This window comes from Lytechinus variegatus, chromosome 13, assembly GCF_018143015.1.
Source record: "Lytechinus variegatus isolate NC3 chromosome 13, Lvar_3.0, whole genome shotgun sequence".
NCBI classification, from domain to species: domain Eukaryota; kingdom Metazoa; phylum Echinodermata; class Echinoidea; order Temnopleuroida; family Toxopneustidae; genus Lytechinus; species Lytechinus variegatus.
The window spans coordinates 28,917,193-28,935,029 of record NC_054752.1 but is presented as its reverse complement, the minus strand read 5'-3'; the positions used below and the strand labels follow the sequence as shown (position 1 = coordinate 28,935,029).

Here is a 17,837-nt window from a genome sequence, read left to right as displayed (position 1 = left end):
ATGAATAATTCAAAATACAGACAAAATTGAATGTTTCCGTTTGTTTTCATGATTTTGTTTTGAATAACTAATCATACATTTGGGAAAAAGGCAAATTGATGGAAAGTGACATAAGAGAATAGATGGAACGAATTTGAATCTATTCAAGAATAGGTCTATAGAATTTACAATAGATATAAATGACACATCTACCATCGAAACTATTGCAACATTTATCAAGGATATGATTCATTGCAAACTATGGGTTGTGTTTTTATACATTTGAATATAGAAGTTCCATTTTACTCTTGAATTGAAGTACAACGATGAAATTCGATGGAATTGAGGAGACACAATTAGAAATATGAAAAAAAAATATTAAAGACCTATAGGAAATTAAAAAAAACATAGGCCGGTAATATATAGCGAGCGAAAATGTTTGAAATTATATATGAAATAGAATTCACAACAACTTCATAGATATGTAAAAGATCACGGCAAAAAACAAAGGAAAAAAAGAAATCCCTAAAATGCATGAAGATCAGGTGTGATGAAATGATTTTACACTACGTCATCCGTCCGTCCAACTTTATTTGTACCGGTGAGCGGTTACGTGATATTAATTGCATCGGACTTTTTGAGGGAAGTAGATCAATCGGGTGCGCTCGAATGATCAGCGTGACATAGGTGTAACGCCGACAAAAGCCACTCTCCCGCCAAAAAGTGTGTCGCCTGCTTCGCTCTGTGACAGCTCCGCGGTGACCAAAAAGAGAAGGTGATGTTTTGATCACTCATTCTATAAAATCACTAAAGGAGATCGGTGTTTCATGAATGAAATGGTGCATGTTTTATATATCTCGGAGTAAAAGTTTGACCTATGGGTCGTTGACATTAGGAAAGGCAATGTCATTACGTCTGTTTTGATTTTTTTATTCATCCCGCTATCCGTATTTCATTGGGTTCAATATCCGTTACGCCATTTGTACACATTTCGTTGCCATGGTTACTTCAGTGATGGACATCAAGTGGCGTTTCCGTTGAGAAGACGATCGAGGTGGCGTTATAGGTTGGTGAGGGCATTGATTAATACTGGGAAGATGAAAACTGAACAACGGACATGAAGGAAGGGTGCTGAGGGGGGGGGGGGTCTAGAATCATTACAATAGTGGTCAAATAAAGTTAGAAGTGATGATGTCAAGATTAACAATGCAAATTGAATAGAGGAGCCTGCCCCCCGAAAATAAAACAATAAATAAACCTCAAATGAATAAGTTAATGGATAAATAAATGAATAAATAGATAAACAAATAAATAAACAAATAAATAAATAAATGAATAAATAAAAGGCTTTGAGAAACGAAATAATAATTGTTTGAGTAAAGTTCACATTTTCAATAAAATTATCTATGATCTTAGTTGCTCGCACGAATAAATTACAGGCAAGCCATGAAACCATATTTCCTGAAAAAAGTATATTATGTCAATCATGTATATATTTTTATTTGGAAAAACGAATAGTGATGACTATCCACAAATAACGTCATAATAACTATCAAATTCAAGTTAGTCAATTTAGACCTGAAGCACCTTTTTTCCATTCATAAACCCTATTGTCGGCACGTTTCACTCTTCGCGTTCCATAATTGATTTACCAAACTAGACGGGTATATAATAGCTCAATAGAGTAATCAGAATAATTACCTCAACAGACACGAAACCTTGTACTGACAGTGGGTTACTTCAGATAGAGGAGACAAAATTGATTACATTTGCAGTCATATTTTGCCATCAAATGACCTCAAAGATAGAATTGATAGCGAGTCATGAACTCGTCGAAATGGTTGGAACAGGGACATATACGAACACGTCTCCATGACGTTAATACTGCGATAAACGTGACTATTATTTGAAAATCAGATGGGCGCCAATTCGGAGAAGGATTAAGATATTTCCTCCCGAACTTGTTGCATCTACGGTATTAATTCCCCATCAGCAAAATAAATTTTATGGCGAGGGCGAGAAACATAATGAAACATAATTAAATCTTGTCACGAACAAAGAGCAAATCTCTTCTTGTAACTTTCCATGAGCAACGTAAACTGGTAAATGTAGAGAACATATTGCAATCTGACATTTTTTCTCAAAATCTTTAAAAAATGATTGCTGGCACCCTTGGGAATTAATGTACAAAATAATTCGTACTTTACTGAAGAATAAATACAAACACAATTCAGAAACTGCTGTTATGAAAAGAAGGTATAATGATTTTGGAGTCACCTGTTGATTAACAAAGGGAATGAACTTCAATGGTGTAAGTTCAAGGAGCTTTCGATGACCGTTGAAATCAATTGAAAAATGATTTTGTCTGAAAATACAGAATTTAAAGTTTACAATTTTAATGCACTCATTTCATCTGAATCCACCATCGAAGTGTATTAAATTCCCCCCTTTTTTGGGGGGGATTGGGTTTTGGAGGGGTTCTGTCTAGAAAGAATCGCGATTATTATACACCCTGTTCTTGGTAGAAAAAGTAGATGTAGGTTATTCCACAACCCCAACGCGCACCACAACCTTACCATTACCTCACACAAACAAACACTCGTACAAAAATCCATAAGCCAGTATCGACGGTTGATGATGTATAACAAAACACTCGGCAATATTTCGATTTTTTTGGTTGCAAATATCATTTTGAAATATTTCATATTTCATATCCCGCTGAGCAACAATACTCAATCAAAGCGATCTGAATACTGTGGAGTCAATGACCTGAGGTCTCGGTTATCTCTTCAGGGAAAATTAATTTTCAAGGTTATCATTTTGATTTGGTGTCTGAACGGGAGAGAAAGAGATATAAGGTAAGAGAGAGAGAGAGAAATTAGGAGGGGGGGGGGGTGGGGAGAGAGGGGGATGGGGAAAAATTTAACACGGAAGTGAGAATGAAACTTAACAAATTGAGAAAAAGAAAGGAAGAGATGAAGTAAACATTACGACGAAATAAAATATTGAAGACGAATAAAACATTTTCAGCAAAAGGAGTCATAGATATAAAGAGAGAACATGGAGAATGGAAACGTTGCACATTATCTTAAAGCCTGTGTATAGCTTTGGTAAAGGGTCAATAACGTGATTGATAATCGAATATCATCTAACATGACAGTCTTACTGAAGCGTAGAGACCGTAAGATATTTTTCCAACTGCACTTCTCTGAGAAAATTTCAAATATTCAAATCTTGGATATATAGCGCCCTCTCTCGGCGATGCTTTTTTAAATTAAAAAAATGGGCATTCAAGCACTTATCTTATAAATTTAGTGATTAGATATCCAAAAGTTACAGACAAAGAACATATCTTGAAAGTTTCAGCCCATTCCATGATTTGGAATAGGATTTAATTGAAAGACAAAAACACACAGATATTTTAATTTGATTGGGTGACCCGATCAAGTTAAATTTCCATGTAAAATCGCAAAATTTATCCTGTAAAACACATTTTCATTTCATATCCTCCACATCATAACTGTTATAGGGCATATCCATTCATATTAGCTTGCAATGAATTGGAATAGTGCTAGGTGCATTTTGGTGGATTTACCAAAACTATACAAAGCTTTAAGCAAATCATGCACACCAAAATACGCTGGAGGGCCCTTGATGATAATAGGGCCCTACAGCGCTGCATTGAAATATTATATTTATCAAGATAAATAAAAAAAATATGTAATATGGCATTTCAAAAAAAAATAGATGTCTAATCTTCTTATTTTTTAGTTTGATAATCTGCCTTGGCTATTAAATGTGATATTATTTTCTCAAAGTCTCCATCATTGAGTTTTGGAAAGCAACAGTTTCACATCAAAATATTATGACTACTGGTATAATATGCCATTATTAAAGAAACCAGACCAATTATATATATTGATTATGAAGAAAATTACTTTTCACTACATGTTCAACTGCTATTTCTGCTGGTGCTACTTCTACTAGTACTACTTCTGCTGCTGCTGCTGCTGCTACTACAGCTACTTCTACAACAAAAACAACAACAACAACTACCACTTCTTTTTTTCTTCTTCTTCTACTACTACTACTACTACAACAGAAACAACTACTACTACAACAACAACAACAACAACTACTACTACTACTACTAGGATTCTAGTACTCCTACTTTTGTTACTAACTTTAATACAATTAACTACTTATGACACATACAACAACAACAACTACTACTACTACTACTACTACTACTACTACTACTACTACTACTACTACTACTACTACTACTACTACTACTTCTTCTTCTTCTACTTCTACTACTACAACTACTACTACCACTACAGTACTTCTCTACTACTACTCTGTCTACTACCACCATTCACTACAAGTAATACCAAATATCTATTACTAAAATATGTATAACTGACATACAAGAAAAACAAACATCAGAGAACTAAATCCATATTTTACTGGATTATACGAATGCGAATATAAGAAACACACTGACGTCGTTTGTTTTCAGTTCCTAACACGGTTGTCAAGGCAGATATAATGGACTAGACAATAGAAGTGGGGGATATAATTCTTCGCTATCACATGTCTTCTATTCTTATTCGTGTTAAGCTCTAATGAAGAATGACAATATAAAGAATAGGAGAAGAAATCTGATAGCCTCGGAGTCAGGTGTAATATCCATAAACTATGCCCGGATAAAGTTCGCGCTCTCCGGCTCGCCGCGCATCAGGGCACACGCCGCGTGCCTATAACAGGTGGATTTCATATATAGATAAAACATACTAATAAACCATAGCGTCTCGCTGAGTCAACCCCATAGCCCCATACAGTCATTTTCGTGTCTGCGTGATATTACGATATTAAAACTCCAACGGGGGGTGATTAGGGAGAGACCTCAGTCTAAAAACCGTGTTTATTAATTCGATATCATGTTTTGACATGGGGGTTTCATGCGAAAATAAGCATTTTCTAATCACGTCGTTTGTACATAATTTATGGCGAAATTACGTCGGAGAAAGCCTCGGTGAAACCGTTAATTTGCATCAGGTGCTATTTTGACAAAGTAATAAAGCGATAAGAAAATATTATGGTAATGATACAAGAAGTGAATTCCCTTCTAACCATTCAGAATGAACTGATTAAAAATATATAATAAAAGAACTGCATTATCATTATTTAAAAATAGCACTGTATATATGTTTATGCTCGCTTGTTTTTTTATTGGGGGGGGGGATGGGGTGATGTCCTTTCCACCGTTAAGGTCCGGGCCCTACGCCTAGCCCTCGTTGTCATGAGGCCTAGCCCTAGTCATGAGTCGTTTTTGTATATATTTTTTTTTCATCGATATCGATATCCAAGAGCTGGATGCCCATGTAATATCGATATCGAGAAAGATCTTTCCATTTAAAATCTAAACCATGCTTTCAAATTCTGCATTGCAAGCAAACATTTTATGCCTATTTTCCACTTGCTGGGGAGTATATCAATTAGACGCCTAGTTATTATAATTCTCTGGAAACTACATTGATTTTCGCATCATGTCTTGTTGACCTTTAAAAACCACAACATTTATCATGTTTTTTTATGCGCCAGATATCTAGATAACAATTCCGAGGCGCAGAAAACCTTTAAAACCTGGGTGGAAAGCAACAAATGTAGATAAATGTCTTGCCAAAGAAGCTAAAGCAGCAATGGAACTAGCACTCAAATAAATAATGCCCATAATGTGATTACATAAGTAGGTAAGAATCAACACGTTAAAACATCCGAGTGTTCTTATGATTATACATTTTATTTAGTAGTACAATTTTAATTTCTATGAAAGTAGATAAACATAGATAAATTTATGAAATATGGAATTTCCATGAGGCATAGCCTATTGAGATTTGGGAGAAATGCAATAGTGATATTATTATTGAAACATTATCGATAATCGTTTGTTAAATTGCTAGATTATTTTGTTTCATACTACAATATTTCGTTATTCTTATATTACATGATATAATAAAGAAGGGAGAGAAAGGGAGAGCGTTTGCCTCGTGTGGGCTGGTGTGTGTGCGAGAGAGGAGATAGGCAGAGAGGTGAGCAACGATGAGGGAGTGAGAAAGAATGAGAGGGGAAAAAAGTGGAGAGGGTTTGATGTAGTCTGCTGGGAAAACCCTTCACTCGAGTTAAGGGTTCGAATGTGCAGCCTACTCATGCCTTGTGTACTGAAGGTTCTCTCGCTCTGAATTGGAACAGCAAGTTTTTGTATGTACTAGTCTATGCGTGGAGGCACACTTGTTGATCAAAGTTCCAATCAGAGTCTGTGCCTGCAGACTAGGTTTGACGTGCGTGTGGGCCCGGTGTGTATATATGTGTTCACGAGTTTGTATGAGAGATATAGCGAATGGGCAGATTTAGTTTCAGAAATTGATTGAAAATGATAACAAAAAACGTTACCAAAAATCGCAAGTAACAATTTTCTATTTAGACCTTGAAAACCCATGCGCTTTATTGAGAATTATTTTTCACGAAATCGATTGAGATAAGGATAACAGAGGAAAGATTTAATCTTCATCTAGTGGGCCTAAGCGACGTCAAAGATCAAAAGCAATCAGAGAAATCGATAAAATATTGACAAGATCACTTACCATCGTTCCCATGAAAATTATTGATATTTGTTAAAAAATGAAAGGAAGCTGATACATTGTTTGTCATTTTTGCTGTCTTTTGGGTAAATTATTGTTTTGTTAAACCATTGAAAACCAAGATACTTGTACGTTGTCGATTCTCTTACGTGGAAGTATTATAGGTATAACTTGGGAAATTCCATCCCTTTTATAGGGTTGGAACGTCTTCCGTTATTTCAAGTCAGATTCAACGGACTTAAGACATGAAAAAAGAGACATTACATTAGTTTCTTCTTCTTTCTCTATCATTGATAATTGCGTTGTTGTTTTGTAATCATTGCCATCAGTCATACTTAAAGTAATAAGCGAAAGTAAAAAATGTCATTACTTTCCTATCTTACATCCAATTTAGATGAAAATTTCAGTATTGTGTTTGTTGGATTTTTCTCTTTTTATTCGAATCAACTATTTGTTGGGTGGACTTGTCCTTTAACGAACATTTACCACACTCACTGGCATGACTGTGCTTAAATTCATACAGATTGTTTGACATTTTGTTGAATTTTTCAACTGTTGTATCATTTTAATTTTACAACTGATTGATAATAAAGCTAAGTTGACTACGTTTTAGCTTCAAACATTGGTAACATTTCCACAGGCCTCCCACTGTGCATCTCTAATATTTCATTTCTGTTATCAACAGCTAGACATTGGTAGGACAATCCTAACAAACACACAAGAACGTCTCATAATAAATTGAATGATTGAAACGGATCGTGTGTATCACATCACAGTAAGACGGCCAAAAAATGACGTAATTTGAAGATGAGAGGAGAAGAATGCGAGACGTTATACGGCCATTTGACTGTCTTCGAGATTTAATTAAGATCACAAATCATTTGGGGAATCAATGTGTGTACGATAGATCATACGAGTGATCGGTGTCCCCCACGGCGAATACACGCTCCGGACGAATTCGGGTGATGACATACAAGGCATATACACCCAGACGGGTGAACCATTTTTCTACGAATACAGCACCGTAAAACAAAGGATGATGGAAGGAAATGAAAATAAACAGATTTTAAATTTAATAGACATGGTAAAGGTTATATATAGCAAACCTTGAACATTGAAACTTTTGGTGTAAAGATAGACCAGGGGAAAGCGTTTGTTATTTGTGTAAAGGGGATTAGAATTGTAAGCCCCAAAATGGCACAATCATAATAAAAAGGCAAATAAACTCTCATAAAGATTCATTAGAGGAACGATCGTAGTTCATATAATTCATGAAATCCGTATTAATTTATTTTCACTGACTGTATTCCATGAGCTACTAAATTCTTGCATTTGTTTGAATCAGAGCAAATTAGTGAAAATCACAGACAAAAAAAAGTTTCAATACTCCCCAAGTTTACCATTATTCTTCATTTTCATGCGTGGCAATGGAAATAATCCTCATCAAAATTATTGCCCATGCACGACAGAGTTAATTTCAAGAGATAAGAAAGTAAGGAAATTGATTTAATTCCTTTGCTTTTCAAGTGAAAATAGGACTTTTTTGCAAAATGTGCATTTCGAATGTATATTACTCCTTTCAAAAGTAAGGACTATTAAAAAGTGACACGTAGACCAACTCACAGTTTTACGTGAGCTTGGTAAATCATTGTTAAGACCTATTTTTTGTAAACATTAAATAACCATCCTACCTAAAGTTACATCAATTTTTGGCTTAAAATGAAAGTACAAAAAACAATATTCCTGACGTATAAAGATATCCAATCAATTAGATTTCTCAGTTAAAATGTATATAACCTCGCCGTTTATACAGAGGACACTTGAAGATGGGTGTACTTGAGTATGAAGTATCGGGAAGTCAGTATTCGCCAAGATAAACCCTATTAATCGCAAAACGTCACCTTCAAGAATTATAACGAACCACCTTCTTACTAGCACGTCTTTCAAATTGACACGCTTTCTGCGACACTGCAAAACAAAATAATGGGAGCTCTATGCATTGATGATTTATAATAAGTTAGATTTGATGATGTGTTACTGCATTGCGCAAATTTGCAGTGGCGCTCCGCGTTCTCGAATGACGCAGTGTGCTCGACTGGAGCCGTAATGAGACAGGGTTGTGACGAAGAAGATGAAAAGGCGCGCTTTTGTAAGTATCCCCACTCAAAACAATGGATTGCCTCCTCTCCAATGAAGATATCTTCGTTTCCAAGCCGAGTGTTTGTCTACTTCTCTCCCAGAGTGAGTTATTAAACCGTAAATTATAGCGCCTCGATTTTGAAACGTCTCCAGAAAAGGCGATTTCTTATAACCAATTTCGGCTAATGTAATCAGTGAATGACAAATCCTCTTATCATACGTCACCAACAATATTTACTCAATCAGAAGAGTGCCACACAGAAGATGATTCCCTTTCTTGACACTCCGGTCTTATGAAAAATAAGAGCTTCAAGATTTATCATTATTCTGATTTTTCTTGTTTATTTCTTTATATTAAAAAAAAATCTTTTTGTAATGAGATATTTATTTATCTATAATGGGATAACAAATTTTCTGAGAATTAATATTATGACATAGGCCTGGTACTCTTTTATAACGCGTGTCTTTAATAGTGAGTGTGGAAAGTTCACTCCATCAGGTTTTTTTTTATTTTTACAAGAGTGATTTCGGATTAAAAAGTGTGTAACTAACTCATAGTAGAGCTCCTTTATTAGTCACTTAGATACCCACGATCAGTGACCTCGGATATTGCTCCAAAAAGTAAAATACATAGTTTCATCCAAAACCAAATAAACTTCACAAAAAACATGTAAACGATGAGATTGAGAATTTGCTTCCACGCATTCATTGGGGTTTGAATCTTTGCTAGTAGGATCTGAGCATTCGCACATATTCTTTTTGATACGTTTGAAATCTTTAAATTAACGTTTACAGCTATCATCACACCATATCGACATGTCTACATCTAACTTAGATATTTCCAATATGTATTTCTGCTTCTGATTGTTGTAACTCTTATAGGAACTCGGATCAGGACAGCTTTTTGCTGGTATCAAGAGAATCTCTCTTCCCCTCCGTCTTTTCCTCTCTCTCTGTCTGATCATCTCCCAGTTCTGCCATCTTGTCGCTTTTCTATTTATTTTTCTCCACATTATGCATTTTGGTGCATTTATATCCCTTTTTACTCTTTCAATTTACTCCAGACTCCTCGGCCTTATGAATTTTATTCTCCATTTTCCGCGTTTCGCAATCATCTAGTCCTCTGAAAGCATGGAAAACAATTTTCACCTCCATAATAAATTATTCCGAAATATCTTCGCTGTTTTTTTTTTTAGAATTTAGCTCAATTATCCACGATCTCCTTCCGCCTTTGTCTCTTCTAAAAGCTATTTTCGTTGAATAGTTATTTTTCGTCGCAACGCCACGTTTATTTCCTTTAAACCCCAATTCACACCTTCCCCCTCTCCCATTATCCCCTTCTATCTCTGTATTCATGGAACCCCCTCTTCCCCTTCAGTTCCCATCCCCTCTCTGCTTGCTTTAACGCCTCCACCGTCGTTGAGTAATACAATGTGTTGTAAACACAATAGGTTCCATTTGTAGCTTTCTGATGAAGATCATTTGCGTTTACTTACATGACGAATCGGATACGGGATTCTCACTAAATCATGCATGAGTTAGCGAGGACCGCGTAATCCCACGAGAGACCGCGGTACCGCGGCGCCAGCCCCGATCCCTGATGAAGTTGAAGGCTCGGCGTCCTAGGTGTGTTCGCGCGTGTGTGCGTGAAGAAAAGAGCGAAATGACTTTGGCTGCCAGCGTTTTGCGCGTTTTTACACCAAAGTCACCGGGGAGTTGGATGTAATGAGTGCTAATCGTTCTTCAGCCTCCCACCTTGGTGTTAGAGGGACCAACCATTCCATGAACTCGCTATTAAGTCCCCAAAACGACATACGGAGAACCCTCCATTAGCTCCATAAGGCATTAAATACAATATCGACATATTTTAAAACTACCATTCTCGTATAAAATATGCAAGTTAATGTTTAACGTTAACTAAACGGAGTTTGCCCATCGCAAACATGACTGACTTGTGAAGGATATTTCGGAAATTTTCTCATGATAGGCTATGCATTTTGAGTCTAAATAATACACAAAATGAATACAAATGTTTTACCAGATTTAAAAACAGTTAAACCCGTTCAACCATTTAAAAAATGACAATCGTCATGAATCATGATAGTGAACGGGAATAACTTTTTATCTCATATTTTATCATTGAATGCATCAAACGATTTTGTTTTGAAAATGAGCAATTTTTGTAAATGAAATCGATAATGGACCTTGCTTATCAGTAAAGAGATGTCGTCGGAAAATACACTTAAAAAACGGCATTACTGAGCATAACATGGCATACGTGCATCGAGAGGTTGTCAGACTCGCCTCGAGGCAAACTCGTCTGAAATGGCATCACAATACAGCGATGAAGGGGTAAGAAAGTTAAGCTTTGAGACTGGTCCCTTCCTCGCCCCCTCACTTAGCCACCTGAGCCCCCGTTCAGCTCCCAATCCATGTTCCGTTTTCGAATCCATTACCCCACTCTCTGTCCCGTTTCTTTCTTTAACCTATGGATTAGTATCAGACCATCACCATTATGAATAATTCAACTAACTGTATGAACATGATCTTATAAATTTTGCTCTCAATTACTTAGATTATTAATCTATCAAGTTGATTAGAATAAAAAAGAATACAATTTAAAAACTCTCTTTGAAGAGTATAGATTTCAAGTCTGATAGAATCCGGCCTAAATCTAATTTTAACCCTTTTAGTTTAAAGTCAACTAGTTTCATGCTTTGTTCATAATAAACTAAACATTCATAATGACAGGTATCTTAAGCCATGCAAACTCAATTACGATGACTATCTTAAAAATTATATTCTGATTTAGTAATGGTGAATGGTAACGAAATAATTTTGTACTTGATATCGTTTAGGGTTATGACAAAGTAACAATATTATTGTACTAGTTTATTTCTAAAAATTAACTTATCTGATCATAGCTGTGTGAATTTATTTTTTTTAGTATCAGTAGAGTTAATGTAGTTGGAGAAGAAAAAAAATTATTCGATGGACTCGCATAAAGTGAACTTAATCGACAAATTGTATACGTTGTATGGAAATTATCTGGCGCGTTCTCGCTTAATGATGAATTTTGGGCGCAAAACCACCAAGTTGTGACGATACGTTGATGATATCGTTTGAGTCGTCTGCGTTAGTCATTCTCACGGATGACTGGGTTTTGTTGATTGACGAGACAGAGTGACTTACACACGATCTCATCTTGAAGAAAATGAATGCCCGGGCTCTTTTGTTCCTCGTCCTCGTTCCTTTCCATTTCATCTATAGGCAAATCCAAGGTGTTTATGCTTTGTGAAGGAAAATCGGAAACCGCGGGAAAAACACCCATCAACTTTTGTTTGGGATAGTGCTTTACGTAGTGTGAAATATGCCAGGGATAATGCAATATTTTAAACAACGTCAATTCAGATCAACTGTCTAGTGTAACTAGAATGTGATACAGTGCAAGTGATATGTATATTTGAGTATAAAGTTTAAAAATTAATGAATAAAAAGATAAGTGAAAGAGATGACGAAAGTAGTTTGAGATAAATTCGGGGATTAGGTCAGAGAGAGAGAGAAAGAGAGTGAATATTCATTCGATAAAAGTTTGCATTGTGAAAATATATGCCATACAACCATAATGATGATTCATTTTTCAGAATTAACACATTTTAAAAGAACACAATGCACTGTTAAACGAATTAATTAAAAGTAACAATCGTGAATAAAAGCGTAAGCCCTCAAAATTTCTCGACTTTTGTTCTTTACCATTGTGTGTGTCTTTGAGTTTTGTCAGACATATAGCAATCATATATGAGTATTTACGTCTGGGACCGACCTTTAACGTCACCATCCGTTAGACGTGGCCAGGGCTCGAACCTCGAACCTCTGCATCAAATTGTAACTTTCCCACAGCTTGGAGTACAGGCGCACGCCACAACGCCCATGCAGTTACCATTGATTTTGTTGATGTTTACCATTGATTTTGTTGATGGATATTAAATAGACCTTTGAATTCGGCTTCTGCAACTGCATGGTTTTCACTGGGCTGTATGATGCCCCATACAATCACCAGTGTTATTGTATCTCCAGATGACACACTCTTGACAATCAATCGAGAAAGAGAGAGAGAGAGAGAGAGAGAGAGAGATAGCAGGGGGTGGGGGAAGGGCAAATTTGAGAGACGACAAATCAGATTTCAATTACTTTAATTGAAATGCAATACAAACAAAATTGTTTAATCTAATTTTAGTTTTGGATATCGAATACAAAAGAACACGTGAACGAACATCGCAAGATGATGTTACATCCTCGGAAAATGATTGCCATCTTTATAATGTATTTTATTAATTTTGCTTTGTATTCAGATTTTCATTTTTTTCATGTTTGTTCATTAATGTATTTTTAATGATCACTCTTACAATTAAACGTGCTTAGAGATAGGGTCTTATGTGGTATTCCTCCCGGATAATTATAACATCTCACTTAATCCATGACATATTTCTGTTTTCTTCATACTACTTTAAACATATTTAAATGCTCAAATTCCTATAATTGATTTACCCACGAAAATAAGATTAAGTCTATAAGAAAGAAATGCATTATATCCATATACGCAAAGAAATAAACTGTCTTAACATGAACAAAGTAAAAATTAACATGACTTGAATTCTATTAACTCTGAGGGAAAAATTGCCGATCACGAGGGACAGCAAAGTTATTATACAATGCTGCAGTTTTATCAATTTACCAATGTGAGAGAAACGAATTAGAAGTCAAAAAGCGCAAATAATAGACGCTTATACACCAAGTTCATAACTACGATTATAATTCGCTTAAGTGGATCGAAAGAGATAAGTGGTGTGGATTTAAAATTTCTTGATGCCTGCCTGGAAATACCCTCCTATAATGGGATCGCTAAAACCGCGCTAAAATGCAGACCATTTCGCCATGTAATTAAGTACAAAAATGTGAACATATGGCGTGGAGGTTTTCTCGCTCGCTCCGTTCGTGTTTGAGTTGGCGGGAGCAAGGCATTTTCTTTCGCGCGCGCTGGCAATGTGGAGCTCGCTCGCTCGCCCCTCATAGGCCTGGTACGGCAGATAGCGTAATTATGCGAGAGTGTGAAGTGTTTGCTACCCCCGATATTTGGTAGAAAGGTTTAGTGCAATTTGTCTCCAAGCCAAAGGCCATGAAATGAATCGTTCTCTATTTAATACCATGTTTTCATCTTGATTTGTCCTAAGGTATATAGATTCGAGAGAAATGTTGACAGTTGGCACACAATGCCACTAATGCCGCAAGAGATGTCACAGATTTTAGGGGTTTTGTGCGCCATAAATGATCCTCCTTGTCATTTCTGAAGCATGACTCCCGAATTACTTTATCTTATAGCATGTGTAGACATGAAATGAATAATGAACCCGAGGTTGCCATTTTGTGCATAAATTAGAGACAACAGAAAAGAAAAGTAGTAAAAAAATGGCAACGCGTATGTCTTGGACTGTGATAGAATACAAGCGGTGAAAAGTTATTTTAAAACTTTTGCATGCAATATTAAGATGAGATACATTGAAACCCCTTATGTTAGATAATAATTTACTAAATTAATTAACAAAATTAATCAACAAAATTAAGCCAGTGACACAGGGAAGGCAATCTTAAGGCCACCGCACACCTTACGACTGTTCACGATTCAATTTTGGAACAAATCGCACTTTGCTAATTTTCTGAAAATGTGAATGGAACATATAATTTTATTTGAGGATAAAATTTTAATTGAAAGAATGCTTACCATTTTGAAAGAGTGCAAACCTTTATTTTGGAGCAAAGGCCAAATTAGTTTCAAATCGTAGCCAATCGTACGACTGCTATGACGTCATTACGACTAGATATTAAATTCGCTTTTATTCTAAGAAGGATGATAGCATAGTCACAGATTTGAACTTAGGTATTCGTACGATGATTTAGAATATTACACAGTAAGATATTCCAAGTCTCAATATTAGCATCTAATTCTACAACATTTTATTCTGAAATCGGGTCGCAAACCAATCGTAAGGTGTTCGGTCGCCTTTAAATTGTCTCTGGGAGATTAGATACATGTAATGGAGGGGGTTTATGCGTCGTATAAAACGATCTGACAAATACAACAAGGACTCAGCAAGGGCTACATAAGTTGATAATCCGTTATCATTTTAACTTGATTTCGTGAAATGAGGCATGCTATCTACCTGGTCTTTAAAAGTCCTCAACGGAATCTGCATCCATTTCATAATGATCATGATAAATCACAACATGTAATGTTAAAACTTCTGTATTCTAACTTCAGGATGGCAACAAATACGATCCATGCATCAGTAAGCTGCATAATTTGCATTATTTTACAATTATTAATGGTTTTTAAAAACATTCTTTCGTTATTTTTTCAGAGACAAACCTTAACAACCTGAGAACAACAGGAAACGTCATAAAGAAAGAGCCACACGCAATGGGTCCCACCCTACAGGAACTAGATGACGTCATGCTCGAGTTCACACCGGATACGGAAAGCGGCGACGAAGCTGACATTGAGGGTGCCCTCGAAGAAAAACCACAAACAATCCAGACGACGACCAAAGGCGGGAAGAAAGGAAGGAAAAATGCAAAAGCAACTGTCGGAGAAAACGGCGAGAAGCCGCCACCCAAGAAGCGAGGACCAAAGAAGAAGAAGATGACGAAAGCAAGGGTTCAAAAATTTAAGTTGAGGAGATTGAAAGCGAACACGAGAGAGCGCAATCGTATGCATGGACTAAACGACGCCCTTGATCGTTTGAGGAAGGTGGTTCCTTGTTATTCCTCTACTCAAAAGCTTTCAAAAATCGAGACACTTCGGCTCGCAAAGAATTACATTCATGCTCTAGCGGACATTCTACGGACGGGTGTCGTTCCGGACAACATCTCCTTCGCACAAACACTGTCACGTGGTCTGTCTCAGCCAACCACAAACCTTGTAGCAGGTGCCATGCAATTGAATCCGCGGACACTTCTCCCAGACGACCAGACCTCACCTTACAGTGCCTGGTCCACCGGTGTCCCAATGAACAGCATGACCGATAGCTATGGTTATGATTTGTCGAACACATCGTCGCATCACAGAGTTGGCGAGAGCATGACTTCAACTGGTATCTCCAATGCCGGGTCATCTTCACTCCACCATCTCTTTCTCCCGTCGGACGGGTACTGCAGCTCGCCTCCTGATCTTTTCCATCGTCAGTTCGACCCATCTTCAGCCACTGCTCCGACCTCCTCCCCGAGCTCAACCTTCAGCTGCCAGTTTCAGCAAACCTCTCCACCGCCGCCATCTTGCCTGACTTCGAGCGCCGATAAATTCTCGCAGCGCCCTCTATCGTTTCCACACCATGACTCTCTCGCCTTTGCGACGGGTAATCCGGTGTATACACCTTATTCTGACATCTCAGTTGGTGTAAACGATGTAACAAGCACTTCCAGTATTTATTCAAACACCGGTGCTACGCCTGAACACTATAATCTTAACACCTCGATGGCCGACAAAGGCTACAGAAATCTAGGACTTATAGGATGTAATGGACAAGACCTCTTCCGTGGTTAACATAGGATTAACACCGGTGCTACACCAAAACCTTAACAGGGAAATGAAATAAGCACCAGCATGGACTTAAACAACACTTAGTAAACATGCTTTGATTCATTATATTGTATTCTTGACATACATTATATGATGGTACATTTCTTTATTTTTCAAAATGGAAAAATTTAAGAGAGTTTCCTAAACAGAAAGCAGTTCCAAGTACTATACCCATAATGCAAATTATTATGCAACGCTTTAAACGTTCGCATTAGGTGATATTATTGTTATTTTCATTATCATTACAATCTTTAAGTTTTAATTGGCTAATTGCATTTTAAATGAGACATTATCTAGATATCATTTATTGATGGTTGTTTTTCTTAAGAACAAATAACTCGAGCTTTTTTAATTCAAGAGGAACACGTTGTAATCTCAAAACGCCCCCTTTCCAACGAAACCTTTGTGTGATTTTATAGATACAATCAACTGAAGTGCAATATCTCACGCAGCTCCTATGTTGTAAACACAATTTATTTCGTGCGTGTGCTCAATATAAATTTAGTGTGCTATTCAAAAGTATGGAAACAACAATGCCTTTTAATCATAAGATGCGATTGGCTTCCAGTCTTCCGCTTTTTTTGTACCGAAATCTCTTACGTCATGTTTTGAAGTGCGGGAAATTCAAAGTAACCAAAGGGCCGATTTCATGCAGGCGATATATTTTTATTGATTCAGTGATAGATTCAGCAACCAATTTAGATGTTTGTAAAATTATAATTGTATTTATTGATCATATGATATGAAATTGTGTTTTTACTACAGCTAGTATGTGCCGATTCAAAGCTGTTTTGTAAAATATATCGTATTCTTTCATGTGAAATCAGTACCTACACCATGTACACCAATCAATCAGTTCGAAAAAAGTGGAAGAGGTACGCATAGACTTTTACGTTGAGATTACGAGAAATATCGAAATAAATAAAGGCCTCAAATCAAACCGAAATAGGTCTTTCCGGAGGTCTTTTAACTTCTTAAAGGTCAAGTCCAGCTCAGGAAAATGTTGATTTAAATCAATAGAGAAAAATCAGACCAGCACAACGCTGAAAATTTCATCAAAATCGGATGTAAAATAAGAAAGTTATGTCATTTTAAAGTTTCGCTTATTTTCAACAAAATAGTTATATGAACGAGCCAGTTACATCCAAATGAGATATGAATCGATGATGTCACTCACTCACTATTTCTTTTGTTTTTTATTGTTTGAATTATACAATATTTCAATTTTTACGAACTTGACAATGAGGACCTCCTTGCCTGAAGCACAAAATGTTAAAATAATGCAATTCCACGTGTTTAGGGAGGAATGAAACTTCATTTTACATGAAAATGACGAGAAAATCAAAATATTTCATATTTCATATAATAAAATACAAAAGAAATAGTGAGTGATGTCATCAACTCTCTCATTTGGATGTAACTGGCTCGTTCATATAACTATT

At 36.4% G+C, this 17,837-nt stretch overlaps 1 protein-coding gene across 1 annotated transcript in view; it reads left to right on the top strand.

Annotated features, from left to right (window-relative positions):
* The window catches only part of LOC121426706 (neurogenic differentiation factor 1-like), a 28,725-nt gene extending 11,299 nt beyond the window's left edge, over positions 1 to 17,426 (top strand). Inside the window, exon 2 of the mRNA XM_041623078.1 lies at positions 15,179 to 17,426. Within this exon, the coding sequence (XP_041479012.1) occupies positions 15,179 to 16,359 (1,181 nt within the window). The 3' untranslated portion in view covers positions 16,360 to 17,426. The remainder of the gene's footprint in view (positions 1 to 15,178) is intronic.
* Positions 17,427 to 17,837: the final 411 nt, after the last annotated feature.